The sequence below is a fragment of the Oncorhynchus tshawytscha genome, linkage group LG03 (genome assembly GCF_018296145.1).
Source record: "Oncorhynchus tshawytscha isolate Ot180627B linkage group LG03, Otsh_v2.0, whole genome shotgun sequence".
Lineage (NCBI taxonomy): Eukaryota > Metazoa > Chordata > Actinopteri > Salmoniformes > Salmonidae > Oncorhynchus > Oncorhynchus tshawytscha.
Window position 1 is genome coordinate 29,878,646 of NC_056431.1, and position 20,922 is coordinate 29,899,567.

The 20,922-nt window shown below is 40.5% G+C and overlaps 1 protein-coding gene across 6 annotated transcripts; it reads left to right on the top strand.

Moving 5' to 3' along the window:
• The first annotated feature begins 33 nt into the window (after positions 1-33).
• Positions 34-16,498, top strand: LOC112234235 (glucocorticoid modulatory element-binding protein 1). 6 transcript variants are annotated; one of them, XM_024402288.2, is made up of 11 exons: positions 39-133; positions 618-696; positions 9,277-9,421; positions 9,761-9,819; positions 10,064-10,185; positions 10,405-10,508; positions 11,157-11,305; positions 11,833-11,976; positions 12,313-12,450; positions 12,947-13,069; positions 13,756-16,498. In XM_024402288.2, the coding sequence occupies exons 3-11, from the start codon at positions 9,294-9,296 to the stop codon at positions 14,385-14,387; spliced, it is 1,599 nt and encodes a 532-aa protein (XP_024258056.1). In that variant the 5' UTR covers positions 39-133; positions 618-696; positions 9,277-9,293; the 3' UTR covers positions 14,388-16,498. The 6 variants fall into 6 exon arrangements, with proteins under 6 accessions (XP_024258062.1, XP_024258056.1, XP_024258082.1 ...); XM_024402294.2 differs by lacking the exon at positions 618-696 and having other exon boundaries at positions 34-133; XM_024402314.2 differs by lacking the exon at positions 39-133 and having other exon boundaries at positions 454-696; positions 11,836-11,976.
• The last annotated feature ends 4,424 nt before the right edge of the window (positions 16,499-20,922 follow it).

The following is a 20,922-nucleotide window of genomic DNA, read 5'->3' on the forward strand; positions in this document are numbered from 1 at the left end:
GCTGATCTAAGGTCAGTATAACTTGTTATTTCATGTCGACGAGGGGGATACGCTGGTCCTAGACCCGTGCTTAGTGACAACCACCCCCCTAAAACTTGAAATGACTTGAGTTGTGCAAAATGCATTAGAGCAGGTGAGCATACATTCCTTATATTTTCTGAGTTTAATTGAGTGCTAATAATTTATTAGGCTATGGGTTGAGCCCATAATCCTAATAAAACTATGTGCGCTCTATGATTAGCCGAATGTATACAACTATAAAAGTCCGCTACCCTTTGCTACAACGTGTGCATTGATTTCTACCTATTTATTATGCTAAATCATTTTACACGCTCAACAAACATCACTTATTGCATGCAAATAATATATGTGTATTATAACAACACTCCTTTAGTGGCCTAATGACATACGCGCGGTCAAATAAAACAGTATGTATAGTTGTTGTGAGCTATTCTAGTCATTTAGCCTTAACCTTCTCTAAACCCTTCCGTGGTGCTCAAGCAAGCGGTGCACTCCTAGTAGAGCAGTTTGACCGATATACACATCGCGTGCGAACAACCGCTTCTCGTGACAGTAGGACAGATGCTTCTCACAGGCAAATACTGCCTTCGTTGCAGGAAGTGTAGCGAAGCAGCAGTACAGCGCATGTTCTGAGAACTCTCTGCAAGCAAATGATGAATTCTCTGCAGTGAAACGGTAAGGAAAAACACAGAGTATTCAGTTAAAATAATATTTGATAATTTCTGGTTGGTTTACGTTGTGTTTTCGTTTGCCTAGTCTGGAATGGTGTGTACTATGTACACATTGGTTGGTTGTGTGCGTGCCGCCGCACCAACATAACGTCAGTTTGAGTGGGTGAAGGAGGGAGAGAGGCACGCAAGTGCCGAAGTGGTTTATGCGCTGGGAATACTGGCTAAGATCTCTGAAACCTTTGTTGGTATTTTATAGTGGATCTCCATCGGATTTTCCTACATTTTGAATAACTTGGGTGTCTTTTTTTTGATAGGGTTTAATTCCTTGCATTAACCACTTTTCCATCCACAGTTGTCCCATATTATAGACTCAATTATAGAACTGTTTCTAATACTTTTCAGAAAACTCAATGGATTAATGTACTACTCCACTATCTATGGATTGGATTGGAAGCATCTATCTTTACTGTGCCATTTTTATAATGCACCCCTCCAAACCTACAGTGCATACGGAAAGTATTCAGACCCCTTGACTTTTTCCACATTTTGTTATGTTACAGCCTTATTCTAAAACTGATTAAACTATTTTATACACACAAAACCCCATAATGACAAATCAAAAACAGTTATTTATTTTTATTTTTAGCAAATGTATTACAAATCAAAAACAGAAATACCTTATTTACGTAAGTATTCAGACCCTTTGCTATGAGACTTGAAATTGAGCTCAGGTGCATCCTGTTTCCATTGATCATCCTTGAGATGTTTCTACATCTTGATTGTAGTCCACCTGTGGTAAATTCAATTGATTGGACATGGTTTGGAAAGGCACACACCTGTCTATATAAGGTCCCACAGTTGATAATGCATATCAGAGCAAAAACCAAGCCATGAGGTCGAAGGAATTATCTGTAGAGCTCCGAGACAGGAGTGTTGAGGCACAGATCTGGGGAAGGGTACCAAAAAGTGAAGGTCCCCACAGCATTGAAGGTCCCCACGAACACAGTGGCCTCCATCATTCTTACATGGAAGAAGTTTGGAACCACCAAGACTCTTCTTAGAGCTGGCCACCTGGCCAAACTGAGCAATCGGGGGAGAAGGCCCTTGGTCAGGGAGGTGACCAAGAACCCGATGCCAGAACTACAGATCCTCTGTGGAGATGGGAGAAACTTCTCGAAGGACAACCATCTCTGCAGCACTCCACCAATAAGGCCTTTATGATAGAATGGCCAGACGGAAGCCACTCCTCAGTAAAAGGCACATGACAGCCCGCTTGGAGTTTGCCAAAAGACACCTGAAGAATCTCAAGACAATGAGAAACAAGATTCTCTTGTCTGATGAAACCAAGATTGAACTATTTGGCCTGAATGCCAAGCGACACATCTGGATGAAACGCATCATGATGTGGAGCTGTTTTTCAGGGGCAGGGACTGGCAGACTAATCAGGATCGAGGGAAAGATGAACGAAGCAAAGTACAGAGAGATCCTTAAAGAAAACCTGCTCCATGCTCAGGACCTCATACTTGGTGAATGTTCACCTTCCAACAGGACAACGACCCTAACCACACAGCCAAGACAATGCTAACCCTAACCCTAATTTGTCCTTGCTTGGGGACAAATCTCTGAATGTCCTTGAGTGGCCAGGCCAGAGCCCGGACTTGAACCTGATCGAACATCTCTGGAGAGACCTGAAAATAGCCGTGCACCGACGCTCCTCATCCAACCTGACAGAGCTTGAGAGGATCTGCAGAGAAGAATGGGAGAATCTCCCCAAATACAGGTGTGCCAAGCTTGTAGCGTCATACCCAAGAAGACTCGAGGCTGTTATCGCTGCCAAAGGTGCTTCAACAAAGTACTGAGTAAAGGGTCTGAATACTTATGTAAATGTGACATTTGAGTTATTTTTTGTTTTATTTTCATAAATTTGAAACATTTCTAAAAAACAGTTTTTGCTTTGTCATTGTGGGGTATTGTGTGTAGATTGAAGGACAAAAAAAATTTGAAACATTTTAGAATAAGACTGTAATATAACAAAATGTTGAATGTCTGAATACTTGCATATGTGATAATGGCATTTATCCTATAATGGAGACTAAATTAAAGGACTGATTCAAATTCTTTGTCAGCAAACTCAATGGATTAATGTTTTCAACAACTCTTCTATCAAGTTATGTATTAGAAGCATATTTACTGTACCATTTTACAAAATCCACTCCTCCAAACCTAATTACATCACACACAATGATGGCATTTTTCCCATGTTAAAGAATAAATTAAAGGGCCGTTTCAAATACTTTGTGATCAAACTCAATGGATTAATGTAGTACAACTACTCCACTATCTATGTTATGATCTATAGTAATTTTTACTGTACCATTTTGAAAATGCACTCCTCCAATCTACTTATACGACACAATGGCATTTGCAGTTCCTTCAGAAAGCTTTCAAACCCCTTGACTTATTCGTCATTTTATTGTTACTGCCTGAATTAAAAATGTATTAAATAAATACCCCATAGTAAAAAAGTGAACATTTGTTTTTTAGAAATGTTTGCACATTTATTGAAAATGAAATACAGAAATATCTAATTTACTTAAGTATTCATACCCCTGAGTCAGTACTTTGTAGAAGCACCTTTGGCAGCGATTACAGCTGTGAGTCTTTCTGGATGAGTCTCTAAGAGCGTTCCACACCTGGATTGTGCTACATTTGCCCTTTATTCTTTAAAGAATTCTTAAAATTTGTTGTTGGTCATTATTAGACAAACATTTTCAAGTCTTGCCATATATTTTTAAGTAGATTTATGTCAAAACTGTAACATTTATTGTCTTCTTGGTAAGCAACTCCAAGGTAGATTTGGCCTTGTGTTTTAAATTATTGTCCTGCTGCAAGGTGCATTCATCTCCCATCTCCCAGTGTCAATTTTGTGTATAGAGCACACTTCGGACAAAACTGAATGACATTTTTTTCCTCCAGGTTGGCAATGTTGCAAACTACACTGAACAAAAATCTAAACGCAACATGTAAAGTGTTTGTCCCATGTTTCATGAGCTGAAATAAAAGATCTCAGACATTTTCCATATGCACAAAAAGCTTATTTCTCAAAGAAAATGTATAGTTTACATTACTGCTAGTGAGAATTTTGCTTTGCCAAGATAATCCATCCACCTAACAGGTGTGGCATATCAAGAAGTTGATTAAACAGCATGATCATTACACAGGTGCACCTTGTGCTGGGGACACTGAAAGGCCACTCCAAAATGTGCAGATTGTCACACAACACAATTGGCATGCTGACTGCAGGGATGTCCACCAGAGCTGTTGCCAGATAACCGAATGCTCATTTCTCTACCATAAGCCGCCTCCAACATCATTTTTGAGAATTTGGCCGGCCTCACAACTGCAGACCACGTGTAACCACGCCAGCCCAGGACCTCCAAATCCAGCTTCATCACCTGCGGGATCGTCTGAGACCAACCACAGCTGACGAAAGTGTGGGTTTGCACTACCAAAGAATATCTGCACAAACTGTCAGAAACTGTCTGCGTGTTCGTTGTCCTCACTCGTTGTCCTCACCAGGGTCTTGACCTGACTGCAGTTAGGCGTCATAACCGACTACAGTGAGCAACTGCTCACCTTTCGATGGCCACTGGCATGCTGGAGAAGTGTGCTCTTCACGGATGAATCCCGGTACAGGGCTGATGGCAGACCGCGTGTATGGCATCGTGTGGTGAGCGGTTTGCTGATGTCAACATTGTGAACAGAGTGCACCATGGTGGGGTTATGGTATAGGCAGGCATAAGCTACAGACAATGAACACAATTGCATTTTATCAATAGCCATTTTAATGCACAGAGGACCTGAGGTCCTGACGAGATCCTGAGTCCCATTGTCGTGCCATTCATCCGCCGCCATAACCTCATGTTTCAGTATAATAATGCACGGCCCCATGTCGCAAGGATCTGTACACAATTCCTGGAAGCTGAAAATGTCCCAGTTGTTCCATGGCCTGCATACTCACCAGACGTGTCACCCATTGAGCATGTTTGGGATGCTCTGGATTGACGTGTATGACATTGTGTTCCAATTCCTGCCAATATCCAGCAATTTCGCAGAGCCATCGAAGAGGAGTGGGACAACATTCCACAGACCATAATCAACATCCTGATCATCTCAATGCGAAGGATAGAGTTGCATGAAGCAAATGGTGGTCAAACCAGATACTGACTGGTTTTCTGATCCACGCCAGTCATGTGAAATCCATAGGTTAGGGCCTAATTTATTTCAATTGACTGATTTCCTTATATGAACTGTAATTCAGTAAAATCTTTGAAATTGTTTCATGTTGCGTTTATATTTTTGTTCAATGTACATTCAGATGATAACTTAATTACAGATAATGTAAACATAAAAAGAAAACTTTCAAGCTGCAGTTGAAGACCAATATCTTTCCACAATTGATTTGTAGTAATGGAGGCTGCATAATAAAGAATGTTTACACTGCATTGATTGGCCTACATTAAATATTTTCACTTGTACTAAAGATAAGCTTTTACTTTTGATATTACCTGTTGTCATGGTTGCAATATGCTTCCAATTGTAAGCTTTTGAGATAAGAGGAATTGCTCTATCAGCAACTATCACCTTCTACCACAAGACAATGCCTCTCAGGCGATAGTTTGGTTCGACCCTCTTTAGGGATTGAGATTCCACGTAACTATGATTGCATTTGGATGTCATGAAATAGGTCAGAAATACAGTCTTGAAGCAAAGAAACATCTAAGCACTTTATAAAGGCAGAGATTGGATTAAAATCGTATTCCGAATAATAAAGCCATGATTAGATTTTTATAATGATTATAACCTATTGTCTAATATTATAATAAAAAACATGAATAGTTATGATTTAAATTGAAGTGCCAATTCAAATAGATTGCCATTGCAATTACTGAGTTAGTTTCATTTCATATTCCATAAGATATACAGTATATCTCATATTGGAGACTCAAGTTTAACATACTGTTTCAAATATGTACCATTTTGAAAATACACATAGATCGCATACGTAATAATGGCAGTTAAACTCAATGGATTAATAGAGAACAACTACTCCCATATCTATGTTATGGACTGGAAGCTATTTTACTGTACCATTTTGAAAATGCTTCCCTCCAATCCTACTTACATCGCATACGCAATAATGGCATTTAACTTTTTGGACGAACAGACCAAATTCACATAGAAATGTAGTTTATACTGTAGATCTGTCATTGTCGTTGAATGCAAGTCTAAGAAGCTGTAATTCTATGTGTTGTATTTCTATGCTTCCCATTTCGTTTTTCTGTCTTGAGTCGGCTTTGTACACTAGCTTCAAACAGCTGAAAATACAATATTTTGGGTTATGGAAAATATATTCCACTGTGGTTTAGATAGTACAATGATTCTCTACACTATATTTGCTTGTTTTGTCATATAAACTGAAATTAGGCAAACTATTAGAATTTTAGCAACCAGGAAATGGCGGAGCGATTTATGCATAGTGCATTTCTATGCTTCAGGCGTAAAATATTATGCTCTGTTCGAGGCATAAAAAATAAATCAAATAAAACATCCCCATCAATATCTGTCTGCTTAAGATAGATATCTGTTGTTTTGCATGGGCTGCGTTTCAAATGCCGATTTTGACTTTCTGCATTTGCCATGGAAGGTGGCAGAGCTACAGCGGTGTTTGTCAAGCAAGGAGACATCTCGAAAATCCGTCTTCTAACAAAAACGTCTGTAGTGTCCAAACGGTTTCTCCTACAAATTAACATGACCCCTTAATGGAAAGATTACTCTCACGATGGTGTTTTGCTCTACGAGTGTCACGGTACGCGTATGAAGGTAACCTGTTACCTGAAAATGTATGGAAGTGAATAGGGCATTTCCACGTCAAAGGTATACAGGTAGGTTTCCCCTAATCTTTCTTAGATTTTAGATATAGGACAGACACTTAAGAACATACTTCCTTTTGATTACATTTTTGACTATCTGTTTTTCCATGTATGAATCTGTTATTCAATACATTTCTATGGGCTAGTAGTGGCAAAGCCAAATTCTATGTTTCATCAAATATATACAATACCAGTCAAAAGTTTGGACACACCCACTCATTATTTTTACTATTTTATACATTGTAGAATAATAGTGAAGACATCAAAACTATGAAATGGAGTAATAGTAAAAATAAAGAAAAACCCTTGAATGATTAGGTGTGTCCAAACTTTTGACTGGTACTATATATATATGATGAAACATTGAATTTGGCCTTACAAGGTGCATCTGTGTAATGATCATGCTGTTTAATCAGCTTCTTGATATGCCACACCAGTCAGGTGGATGGATTATCTTGGCAAATACTCACTAACAGGAATGTAAACAAATTTGGAACATTTCTGGGATCTTTTATTTCAGCTCATGAAACATGGGACCAACACTTTAGATGTTGCGTTTATATTTTTTGTTCACTGTAATATGGGCTACTTTTATGTACAGTGTGTGTACTTACATTGTTAGTACCAGGGTTACGTTTACCAGCTAGAAATATTGTAATCAGATTACATATATTTTTGAAAAACTAGATGATTATTTAGAGGATTACTTTTAAATTCAGAAAGGATGTTTGCGAAAAAATATATTTCACTCTTCTCTGTTTTCTCAATGACATTCAAATCAGCATTGAAAAAAGGCACAAATTTAAGTTTGTTCCAACTGTCTGACCACAGATCAGAGACCACTATGATGACACACCAAATGTGTTTGATGGATTGCGGGAAAAGAGCAGGAACAGGCTTTGGTAGGCTACAGTCCAAGCTATGTCTTGCATTGGTGCTACTGCTGTCGGCATCCAAAGATTATCCAACTTGAATAAACGCTAGGAAGTAAGGATGACAGAAGTGGTGTCGTCTACGGTGATACGGATATCACTTATTATTGATATCTACATGGCGCATTGATGTGAATCACGCTGCTGCTCTCTCATTTAGCTATTTGCGCCTCATGGATTGTGGTTGTTGTGGATAGCTGTTCACAAATCTATATGGGTATCTGAACCCAAAAATTGTTGAATTCAAGAAGTTTAAGCTGCCTGTCAATCATTGTTTTGGAAACCAGTGGACAGCCAGTGGAAAATGCGCTCTTGCAACAGCTGCATAGTGCGGATCCCAGCCTATATAATACAAGTTTTTTATTTTTATTGTTCAATCTAATTCATGCTGATTAAAACTAAACATCCATAGGCCAAATGGACACATGCTCAAACTCACACACTTTTGAAAAGACGTAAAGGGGCAATCTGAGGTTAAAACATCAATTTTAGGATTTATAAATTATATTAGTGTAAAGATACAATTAAATTCTATTATTATATGTTGTAAAAAGCAAGGGGTTAGAAGAATCCTACATAAACAACCCATAAAGTAAAATTTTACATCCGTGTATGGCCAGCTATGTAAACTTTGACATTGATTTATCCTGCAATAGATGTAGTTCAATTGGTAACATACATTTTTGTCTTCTTCTAATACTTCTTAAGGGGAAAGTAAATTAAAAGTAACGGAACGTAATCAGATTACGTTACTGAGTTTGGGTAATCCAAAAGTTGCGTTACTGATTACAGGTAATTTACAGGTAAGTTACTTTACTGGACAGGTAACTAGTAACTGTTAACGGATTTGATTTAGAAAGTAACCTACCCGACCCTGGTTAATACAGTAGGTAATCTCAGCACCCAGAATAACCAATGAGAGACTACACTGTCTGCTACTTATGTAGCTACCTAGAATGCATGATTTTAGCACCACATGCAATTAAGTGGTAATGTTGTTTTCTCTACTTCTTCTTACAAACCATTCCGGAGTTAGGGAAATAACAATTCAACTTGTTGAAGCCTGTCAGTCTGTTTTTGTTAACCCCTATTTATATATATATATATTTTAAAGGGGGGTAACCCATACTAGGAATGGCTCATAACCTTCATGCAAAATACTTTTTGTCAGATGATAAATTATTTGATTACATGAGAAGAAATCCCAGTCAGAACCATTTGTGCCATAAATTCAATATGGATCTATTCTCAATAGCTACTATTGCATGTCAGGACCTACAGTACTATTTAGGACTAGCGTAACATGGACCTCTATACAGTATGCTGAAAAGCATCTGTGTGTGTGTGTGTGTGTGTGTGTGTGTGTGTGTGTGTGTGTGTGTGTGTGTGTGTGTGTGTGTGTGTGTGTGTGTGTGTGTGTGTGTGTGTGTGTGTGTGTGTGTGTGTGTGTGTGTGTGTGTATGCGTGCATGGGGTAGCCTAGGCAGGTAGCCTAGTCGTTAGAGAATTGGGCCAGTAACCGAAAGGTTGCTAGAGCGAATCCCTGAACTGACAAGGTAAAAATCTGTCGTTCTGCCCCTGAACAAGGCAGTTAACCCACTGTTCCCCATTAGGCAGTAATTGTAAATAAGAATTTGTTCTTAATTGACTTGCCTGGTTAAATAAAGGTTAAATTAAAAAAAATATATATATATGCCCATAAATATGCCTGTCCCTACAGCAGTCCAGGGAGTGGTCATGGCGAGTGCTGAGATCACAGTGTCCTCAAGAAACATAGTGATGGTGAAGGAAGAGGAGGAGGAAGGGGAGCACTGTGAGAGCCGCAAGACTCAGGTCATCCTCCATCTGCAGCCCATCATACAGGGGTAAGACTCAATGCAAAGAGGGGGCACTGGACACAACAGGGTGGAGGGTTGGAGTTACCATTTGGACAAAACGCAAAAGTCTCAAAATTCTATTTGCAATTAGTAACTAATTTAATTTATCGTTACTACGTAATGTAATTACACTAAGAAATTACACATTTCTTTTTTTAAGTGTACAAAGTGTGCTTTTCTAGACATCCAAGTTGTCAGTAAGATAAAACTGTCTTTGAAGTGTAGAATTCTGATAGCAGGATCTGTTATATACTGTACATTGTAACAGCTGCCTCAGTGGGAGTGGTGAATATTGCATGAAATAGTGGACTTTGTCGCCTCCTACAGGGCAAATGAGGACAACGCTGACACTGGCTCTACTGTTCTAGCAATAGAGACGCATCATGGTAAGATTCCAAAAGACGCTTTGTTTCTATTGCTTATTTGTATGACCCGTATTTTAATTCAGTACTACATTCAACTTGGAGATTAGATTTGTATTGTATACATCATCTAGTAATTTTTTTAAACTGGATATATCATTTGTATTATTTCGTTTTGTTGTGTTTTTGATGTATGGATGCTTGCTTGTGATATTGTGTATGTTATATACTGTGTGTTTATATTGTATTTTACCATTATGGATGCTAGAAGACAATCTTGCGGAGGGTGAGGAGGTTGAGTATGGATACCCCATCACCTGTGGCGAAAGCAAAGCAGTCCTCCTGTTTAAGAAGTTTGTCTGTCCTGGCATCAACATCAGATGTGTCAAGGTACCAGTCATCAAGTAACTTGTTCATAAGTACAGTATGCCACTAAGAAACACGCTGGTACCTGTGTGTGTGCTGTTTTTGTGTGTGTGTGTGTGTGTGTGGGGGGTGTTAATTAATTTTGCTTTCCATTGTCGATATGAAAGCATGTGAGATATTTTATTATTATTTAACTCTTTCTGTGCCTGTGTTGCTCTGTGTTGCTTTTTCTACTCAATCCAGTTCAATGACCAGCTGATCAGCCCCAAGCAGTTTGTTCACATGGCAGGGAAAGCCACTCTGAAGGACTGGAAGAGGGCCATCCGACTGGGAGGAGTGATGCTCAGGTAGGCTGCGTCATACTGGGTGGAGGGCAGGGTTTACATTTACATTTTGGTCATTTAGCAGACGCTTTTATCCAGAGATACTTACAGTCAGTGCATATAACTAAAGAAGCTAAGACAACCACATATCACAAGTAAAAACTTTATTAAATAAAGCATCTATATATGCAGAATCAGTGCTAGGAAAAAGACAGGTTGGGGTCAATATGTGTCTGGGATCTTCTTGTTTTGCCTGCATCGGGTTACCTGGAGTTTTTTTGCCCCATACATTCCACTAGCAGTTAGTAAGCAGCGTTCTTGTGGTGGTAGGATCACATATCACGCTGTCCAATTGCTGAGTGATGCATGTCTCACCCCATCTTCGTGTTTGCACATGTTCTCTGTCCATCTGTGGTTTAGTCTGCTGCCTTCATCCCTACATATCAGATCAGAAGCTTTTGTTACAAGCAAAGCTTTGATGAAACATTGAATTCATTAACCACTTGTAAACATTTCACTGTGTAATACACATATTGCCGCAACTAGAAGTAGCGATTTTCTGACTGGATTAGAAATAGTGATAACAATGTTTATTATTATATAACTAATCATAAAATAAATATACTAAACCATTCTCCTTCTCCCAAATCTTCTCTTATGTCCTCTATGCAGGAAAATGATGGACTCAGGTCAGATTGACTTCTACCAGCATGACACAGTGTGCACCAACACCTGCCGCAGCACCAAGTTTGACGTGTTGATCAACAGCACCCGCTTCCTTCCGGGCAGCGCCATGCAGCCCCCCCCTTCCCCTCTGCCAAGTGAGCCTATCAGCCAATTAGCCAAGGGCTGACTACACATTGCCCAGTGTGCCTATCAGCCAAGGGCTTACCTAACTACAGTACACGTTTACTATGTACACATTTACTCTCTCATATCCCGTGGCTGCTGCCATTTATTAAACTGCTGTTTTTTATCCCTGCACAAACTACACTTCACCTTCATAAACTGTACCACGCATATTTTGAAATGGACTACATCAAAACATCAATGAATAATTGCCCTCAGCAGTCTTTGGTGTGACACCTATTTTATCACTGGACTGGGCAGTGATTGGAATCTAGAAGTAGGAAAACAATTAGATTTAGGGGCCTCAATGGTCTCCTCAGATGCGCATAGAACTTGGATTGAAAACCCTGTGCTTTGAAGGCACTTGCAGAGCCACACAGTTGTTACCACTGCTTACAACCAAATGTCTACAACAGAACTGAACCAGAATTTGAGCTAGTGATATGAGTGATGACATGAGATGTTGGAGGAGTGATTTGATGTGTGTTGGTGTGTATAGTAGATGGAGGCCATGCTGCAGTGTCAGATGACAGGCTAGAGGAGAAGGCCTACACTACAGTGGAGTGGAGCCCTGGGCCAGCTGCTCCCATCACCAGCACAGCCAATGGACATGTCAAGAGGAAAAGGGGTGACATCATCCCTGGTCAGTATAACAACAACAGGGATACATTGATAGTTAGCTTAATGTAAACACATGCAAACAGGCACGTGCTTACGCACACGTTCACACACACATACTGTATAAACACACACACTAACGCACGCATGGTGGAATGCACGCACGCACACACGCACGAGCACACACACACACACACATACACACACACACACACGCGCGTGTTAGGGACTTACAGTACTAAGGAAAGTCACTTTGATGACTAAAAAGGCATCCTGGTCACATCTGACGTCTTGACATACACACACATTCCCAACACCATTCCACTTTCCTAATCATGCCACGTCTCTTGCCTTTCTCTAGATGGCAGTCTAAGCTTTTGGAGAGGCATAGCAGACGTTGGCCTGATGGGGGAGGTGTTATCCAGTTTCCGCACAGAACTGGTGGCCATGTTGAGAGGAGTGGAGGTCCGCAGTGAGAAGGCCATTTTGCAAGAAGCCGGTGAGCTTACACACTGTGACAGGTTCCCACACATACTTACATAATACTTACATGTATGAAATATCAGAGAGTTAAAAAATGTAATGTTCTATGGGTAACATGTACACTGAGTGTACAAATCATTATGAACACCTTACTAATATTGAGTTGCACCCTCCCTTTTGCCATCAGAACAGCCTCAATTTGTCAGGGCATGTACTCTAAAAGGTGTCGAAAGCGTTCCACAGGGATGCTGGCCCATGTTGACGCCAATGCTTCTCACAGTTGTGTCAAGTTGGCTGGATGTCCTTTGGGTTGTGGACCATTCTTGGTACACACGGGAAACTGTTGAGCACCTGTACTCAGTGCATTTAGCAGGTTTATATAGAGGCAGGTGGATTGGCAAGAGTTTCGTAGAACAAAATTATAATTGGGGATTGGTTAATTTGTTTGTTGGACTGATTTATTTGAATTGCCTGTCTATTTGTTGTTACTGTAATGTGTTTTGTTGTGTCAGATGCTGTTGTGCTGAACTCCCTTTCTGAGATGTTTGGGCTGCTGGACTCAGTGAGGAGGGTTCTGGACCTGAGACGTAGTGAGACTGATGACAACCAGCAGCAGGTTCACAATGCTCTTAATGGTGAGAGAATGTAAGCTTGGATGTGAGCTTAGAATGGGCAAACATACACTCTTGGAAAAAGGGTTCAAAAAGGGTTCTTCAGCTGTCCCCATTGGAGAACCCTTTTTGGTTCCTGGTAGAACCCTTTTTGGTTCCAGGTATAACTATGTTGGGTTCCATGTAGAACTCTCTGTAATGGGTTCTACCTGGAACCAAAAGGGGTTCTTCAAAGGGCTCTCCTATGGGATTCTAGATTGCACAACACATTTGTACTGTACTTACAATATATATGTTTGGATCCCTGCACTAAAAGTAACACCGTTGTTTAAGTTATTTTTGCTTACCTGATATGTATACAGACTATTACTATGTTAGGTTTTCTTATTTCACTTGTGGTAAACCGTGGGGTGTTGGGTTGAGTGTGCCGAGATTAACACAGAGACAGTGAGGTTTTAGTCAGCAAACACAACTATACTAGGCCATAAAATAAACATAGCAAAGAAAATCGCATAGGTTTGGCTCAGTCCTTCTTCTCAGCTTTGGCTCTGTGTTGGTCTCTCCCGGTTCTCGCTGGCGGTGTGCCACAGTGCCAAATGTCGCATCACGTACCTCCCCTCTATTATCACCCCCTGGGGTAGACCTCCTGGGATACCACACACTGTTCATTGCTCAATGTTATACCAGTACAACCATGTGTCCTTCCTCAGTGCTGGAGGACCAGTTGGAGGACCAGAGGAAGCCGAGGCAGGATGAGCCCTCACCCAGCCCTGGTCACCTCTACATGGGCAGCTTCTCCAAGGCCACCCCCTCAAAGTGCCCGCGGCTGCATCCATCTAGCTCTTCCACCACCCAGCCTCAGAACCAGACCACACAATCGTCCATCGTCTTATCTCCCATTACCACATCCCCAGTGGGTCAGCCTCTCAATGTGGCCGGCTTGCCTGTGGCCACACTGGCCCAACTCCCCACTGGCTCCCAGCTCTTCACCCACTACATCACTGGCAACACCTCTGCAGGAAAGAGAGGCAGCGCCAGGTCTGTGGCTCTCCATGCACCCTCCAGGGTGACTGTGCTCAACACAACCACAGAGTCATGGGTGGGGACCCCTCTACAGGCGCTTCATCTAACCCAGAAGAAGGAGCAGGACTCTGGGGACAAGGAGAGCCAGAGACTGGGGGAGGAGAGGATAGTGCTTGTGCAGCAGGGGGTACTACTGGACACTCCAGGGATTCAGACACACTTTGCTGGGAACAGTGGGGACTCAATCAGAGATGGAGGAAGAGGGGGAGGAGCAGGGGAGGGACAGGAGAGTGAAGGTACAGAAGGAAGGGTTGCATAATGTAGAGTATAATGTAGAGTCTTTGGCAGGAAGAGGGCATTAAAAGAACTTAAAACCAAGTGAGAGAAGAGAGAACCGTAAGGAATACAGTTGAAAGAGAATCGAGTGAGTGAGTGAGCGAGCGAGTGTGTGTGTGTGTGTGACAGTGTGTCTGTGTGGAAGAGAGCAAGAAGGTAAACTTCGCCATGTCATGTATAGCTCCACACAGATTTTAGGCTATATGTGTTTTAGGCTATATGTGTTTTAGGCTATATGTGTAACATAATTTTAACGTACAGTACTTTTTCACATGGTGTTTATTACTGCAGGGCCCATAGTACTTTAATTACCCATGGTCTTCATCATCAAAGATATTGATATACTTAATGATAGGGGAGAGTGGGCTAAGTTGAGCCATTTCTCCGTCAAGGGAAATATTGTATTTTTTCTAACAAAGATGTCTACATTTATTTCAGGATGTTGTATATCCCTGAAAATAATCAGAATTATGTATATATTACAGTTTTGCTGGACAAGGTAAGTTAAGCCGCCTATTTCTGTACTGAATTAAATATTACCACTACTGTTTTAAAACACTGTCTACCTTTATTTCCTAAACACAAATCAACACAATCACAATCAATTTTTTGTGTTTTAATAATTTAAAGCATATTTAACACTGGCTTAAAACTCTTTGTACTTTTTTAAAACACATTTAACTTAGGCCAGGCCCTGTTGTCACCTCATATCCCAGCGATAATGAGAAGAAAACACTTACATTTGCTCAACTTGCCATTGGCTCAACTTTCACCCCATGGCAAACATTTTGACTATATTAGCCCACACAGCTACAAGGATGCACTTTCATGCTAGGTTTAGGACCTCATATTGAAACTTATAGAGACCCCCAACTGATGTACAGAACGATCTTAAAATGATCTACATTGGTTTAGATACAGTACAAGCATCATGAAAACACTTAACACAATAAATTCATTTTTTTGGATCTAACTTGCTTACCACTTTTTCCATGTGGTTTCTTTCTTCACAGAGCTTTTCCTAAATATTTGGTCATGTAATACATGTTTTGTGTAAGGTTTCCTAAAAACAAGAGTGGCCTAACTTACCCTTTGGCTCAGACTACCCCACTCTCAACCTACAGGGTTTTATCACAACCTCTTCAGTAGTTCTCATCAACTCCTGTAAATCACAGCTTGTATTCATAAACCGTATCAGAGTATAATTGCTGCTCTTGGATCAGTTTTGCATTTTAAATCATAATGAATAAAAAGGGGGGACCTGATCCTTAAACAGCACTCCTACTCTGAGACGCACTGTTCCTCTCAAGTACACCAGGAGATAGGAACCATCTGTGCTATTATCATTTGGCTGTTTGTTCCATTCTGGGTTCTGAATTATCATAGCAGAACCCAGAATGGAACAAACGGCCAAATGATAATAGCGCAGATGGTTCCTGTCTCCTTTAGTTCAGATTTGATTACATATTGGCATCAAAATGACAGCACAGACTGGGGCAGGACTCTAAGCAAGTCCAATGTTGTCGAAAGGGTTTTGTGTGCAATCATTAGAATATTCCTTTAAATCTTTTTTCTTCCTGAAATGTTCACATGTTCAAATTAAAAACTTTTTTTTCCCATTTTTGTTAGTAATGGAATGCTCCATGATAACTGTTTTGGTTGTTAGAGATGCTTCTGATGCATACACATCTAATGTTTTGTTATTTGGTATACTATAAAAAATGAATAGTCACACACCATGTATAAGCCTCCCAGAAATGTATTCGGTAAACCACTAATGTTTCGGCATCATATTGCCTTCTTCAGGGTTATTATTTTGTATAAAGAAATATTTTGCGTTATTATTTATCATACCGAGAGATGCGTCTGTAGTGTGATTCTTTTTTAAACCGGCAAACATGTTTGCTACAGTTTTAAGCAAAACTTTTTTGTGTTTGTCACTTTCATCCCACATCATCTACCCAACAACAATTGCAAAAATATACATATTGAAACGTCATAGCACCTTTAATTGTGAGAGTAAATGCACTACATTGGGTAAGACTGATAATGACAATTGTACAAACTTGTTATGTAAAAGTTTAATTAAAAATCCATTGCATATGAGATCTTTATCTGTGAATTCATTCAGTAGAAAAATGAAAGACCAATGACAACAACCCACACTGTCATACCGTGATTGTAGGATTGGCACAGAGGTTGGAGGTTTATAGAGCGGAGGCAGCGGAATGGAGTCACCATTGGTTTATTTTACCAACAAAAGGTGCGGAGTTACTGATCCAGTGAGGAATATTGAAATTGCAGAATTTTGTTGGTTTGTTTTTTGGGACAAAACTTGAAAAATATTCCACTGGGCACAGACACCAGTTCAAATTCTAGTTTTTATTTACATTTGGTTGAGTTGTCAACTAACGTGAATCCAATGTGAACTCAACAAAAAATGTCACCATGTCATTGGATTTAGGTTAAAAGTTGGGTAAAAAAAAAAGAAGAAATTCCGTTGAATTTTTTTGGTTGAAATTACGTGGAAACCATGTTGATTCAACCAGTTGCATGCTTCCGCGCCAAAGGTTCACCATGGTCTTGCCATTGAGATGGCGTCGGTTTGCTCCTTTCCAATTTAAAAGGTGAGCAGATTTATGCACAACTGGGGAAATATGCCTGCAGTCTTAAAATATATATTTTTTTAAATCCATCACCATGGTAAGCGTAGCTAACATTGTTCAGCCAATCAGGTGGCTCCTAACATACAGAGTCAAGCCTGGTCTGTATGTACAATGTACAAATGATTGGCTGGACGCCGAACCCTACTTCTTGGTGTAGCACTGGCGTGGTGGTGGAAATTTTACTGTAGGCATATTTTCCCCGTTTTTTAAACCTTCTCCCCTTGCAAGTTAAGAAGGTAAGGAGAAAACCTACACCAAGGCAGTCTGAATGGCACATGTTTGATGTCGCTGCTAGCACAAGGCAACTACGGGTAGGTGCACCCCGGAGTCGTGGGCATGTGGGTGCGTTGAAAGGAAGGAGTGGGCGTGTGTAAAGCACGATGCCATAGGTTAGAGGCTTTGGCTAGATGGTACACAGTTTATGTAAAAAAATTAAAATAACGTAGCAGGTTAGGATAATTAGCTTAAGGTTTGGAAAAGGGTGTTATTGTATTTATTTAAGCAGGGAGTCATGCTGAGACCACGGTCTATTTCGCAGATGAGCCCTGAATGAACACATCAATAAACAACAATTACACTATACATGAAAAGCAAACACAAAACACGGGTTAGGGTAAGGGTTAGCATAAATGCAGAAAGGGTTAGGGTTAGGCGGTGCAGTAGCTGCTTGCTTTCGAAACGCACACTCCTTTCCACACACCCATACTCTGATCGCCATATTGGGCTGCAGCTACTCCCTTCTCGCTCAAGGGCCGAATGAATCCCAATAAACTATAGCTGCAGTCCTCATCTCTCAGGCCCCTCTTATTGAGAACGGTGTGATTGCTGTCCGCAATTCGCGTTTCCACTAGATAACACAGCCACAAAGTAATATGTTCGAAAAAATAAATAATGAAAACAGAAATGTGCTTTTTGTCTTGATTTACGGTATGAAGTTAGCAGTGTGGTTAAGGTTAGGGTTAGGTTTAAAATAAGATTTAAAGAAGATCAATTGTAGAAATGGGCGGGGTTAATTACTTTGTGGCTGTGTTAACTAGTGACGTCCTGCAATTTGGGGTGTTCTTGCAAGTGGGTGTTCCTGCATCTCCCCCCACCCTACACCGTGAGCAAAATAATTTTGTGGCCCCTCTCTTGACAGCATAGATATATATTTTTTGTTGTAGAGTTAATTTTGTGCAATTCTATACATTTTACCATGGGGTGTAGAGAGAATGTTGCTGTTTTACAGCTAATTTCCTGCAATTCTACACATTTTTCAATAGGGCGGTTAGAAATGTTTGCTGTTTTTAATATGATATAATTGTATTTAACCTTTTACTGCATTGGGATAAATACGGGTCACACAGAGTGTTTCTTGGAGGACTTAAACAAATCTACTTTGAAACAAAAGTATACACCTCAGACCTCAAAATTAAGACACCTGTACCATGTCAGATATAGAGTTGAAATGTATTACATTTTGAGTTTGAATCCCAATATTACACTTTATAGACATCACAGAAGACTGAAATATAACAAAACAGTTAAAAAGATATATGTTTATTAATGATGAAATTAAGAAAAATATTAATAACATTCCACCCATGAGGACACTAGGTTATTTGACTGTAGGAGAGGGTTACATTGAAGTGAGACTGACTAACAAAATAATGCCCCCCGGCCGGTACTTCGACCTGTTAACAAGTTTAGATAGTTGGCCGCTAAACTAATTTAGTAATCTAAAAAATGTTAGCTGACATGGGCTAATTGACTATCAGTGACTGACATAACAAAAGAAAACTGATGATGCACAACCAAATTTCGAAATTGCACATTGTGTATTCTATTATTCTAACTCACAACAGTAAGTTAAGAGAAAAAAATACAAATAAAAAAGTTGCCCATCCCTGATCTAGCTAGTACTATCACACCATGATCTATCTCACCTGTCTTTGTGATTGTCTCCACCCCCCTCTAGGTGTCGCCCATCTTTCCCATTATCCCTTGTGTATTTATACCTGTGTTCTCTGTTTGTCTGTTGCCAGTTCGTTTTATTAATCTAACCTACCAGAGGTTTTCCCCTTGCTCCTGTCTTGTCTATAGTTCCTGTTCTCTAGTTTTCCCGGTTTTGACCTTTCTGCCAGCCCTGAGCCTGCCTGCTGTCCTGTACCTTTGTTTACTACTCTGGATTACCGACCTCTGCCTGCCCTGAGCCTGTCTGTTGTCCTGTACCTTTTCCCCACTACTCTGGATTACCGACCTCTGCCTGATCTGACCCTGCCCGTGTTCGATTTAATAAACTTTTGTTACTTTGACTCTGTCTGCACCTGGGTCTTACCTTCAAACCTGATAAGTACACACATAGCTCTAAGAATAGCTTGTCAATTGCTACGGAGCCTTAGATATGAGTGTGTCACACTTTTTTTCAGATGGACCTATGGGATGTTTGAGGGGGGTGTTCCTGCAGCTGCAGGAATGCCCACATGCAGGAACGCCCCAAATGCAGGAACGCCCCGCAATCACACTGTTGTTCTCATCTCTCAGGCCTATCAGTTACAAAACTCTCAGGGAAAACAAACCCCCTCTTTCAATTGGCTCCTGGATGATTCTCTTTCTATTGGCTCTTTACTACTTCCTAGTAGTCACAGTATTTTATTTATTTTATTTTACCCTTATTTTACCAGGTAAGTTGACTAAGAACACATTGGCCACTAGTTAGTAAGCCTTTCCCGACTGCAAACAAAAAATTGAATAAAGTGTGTGGATGTATGGATTATGTGAGCAGCACTACATTACCTACACAGGTCTGATGTCATGATGTTATTGAGATGGCTTAGCCTGTGACATTGATGTAACATAATTCATTGTTTCCCAATGGAACCTGTAGCATACTGTATATTACACAGAGAACGAAGCTGTCTGGATTCTCTGATTCCCCCTATTTTCCATCTGAGAGGTGCTGTAGGTTTTAATCCAACCCCCCAATCACTACCCTATTCATCAGGGCTCAGCTGAAGTGATCGCCTGCTGCTGCTGTGGAATCTCTCTGATCTGAATATGGCAATGACAGAGGCTCTGTTCAACATTTATATCAGATCTCTGTCCCTTTATTAGGTTGAGGAAAGCATTCAGGAGAACCTGAGTCAGACTGATAATTTAACACACTGTCTAGGGATTGTGAAGGTGGGAGACTTTTGAGTCTATGTTGGGTCATAGATGTAGAGTATTACTTTTGTTTCCTTGGGGATTGGAATCGTAACCTTTCTTGATTAGAGGCTAGAGCTAATCTGTTTGGTTCTCCAGATGTGTTTGTTTACAGAGAGTTGATAGTTGCAGCTGCTGGTCTAGTTGACCACTTAACACATCCACATTGTCAGTGTGCCTCTGTCCACCTATCCTTCTATTGGATTCAGGCAGCATATTATCCCAACCCCCACATCTGTGTGGCAAATTACCCTCTGGTTTCAAAGTGGCTAAGTCAATTTGTGGTGTGGTTGGACTATTAAGGTGCAAAATGTCTGCCTGCTTCACCCAGGTGTGATTCCAGATGCTTGCTTGACATTCACTTTGCTCCTTTGGTCAAATTGAATCATTTGCAGAGTAATCCATCGCTCATCTGCCATCCCCGGCTAACTACATTAGAGACTGGGACGTGAGCTCCCCTTGCAGGCTCAGAGACGTCGCTCTCGGCAGGGGTGTGCGTCTGTTTCCCCTGTTTAATCCAATCCAGCGTCTCTAATGTTCAGGCGGGGAAACAAAATGAATGATGAAACAGCCTGCAAATGGTGGTTTGATCCAATTGGGCGTTCTGGGGCCGCAGTGTTTAATGACGTCCAAACTCTGTTCTAATGCTACCTTGGATCATTTTAGGAT

What these genes read in the sequence shown, in the direction of transcription:
- LOC112234235 (XM_024402294.2), top strand. Translation starts at nt 9,294, where the DNA reads ATGGCGAGTGCTGAGATCACAGTGTCCTCAAGAAACATAGTGATGGTG. An exon ending in CTGCAGCCCATCATACAGGG is followed by an intron (nt 9,422 to 9,760) that starts GTAAGACTCAAT and finishes CGCCTCCTACAG; the next exon opens with GGCAAATGAGGACAACGCTG. An exon ending in CTGGGAGGAGTGATGCTCAG is followed by an intron (nt 10,509 to 11,156) that starts GTAGGCTGCGTC and finishes TCCTCTATGCAG; the next exon opens with GAAAATGATGGACTCAGGTC.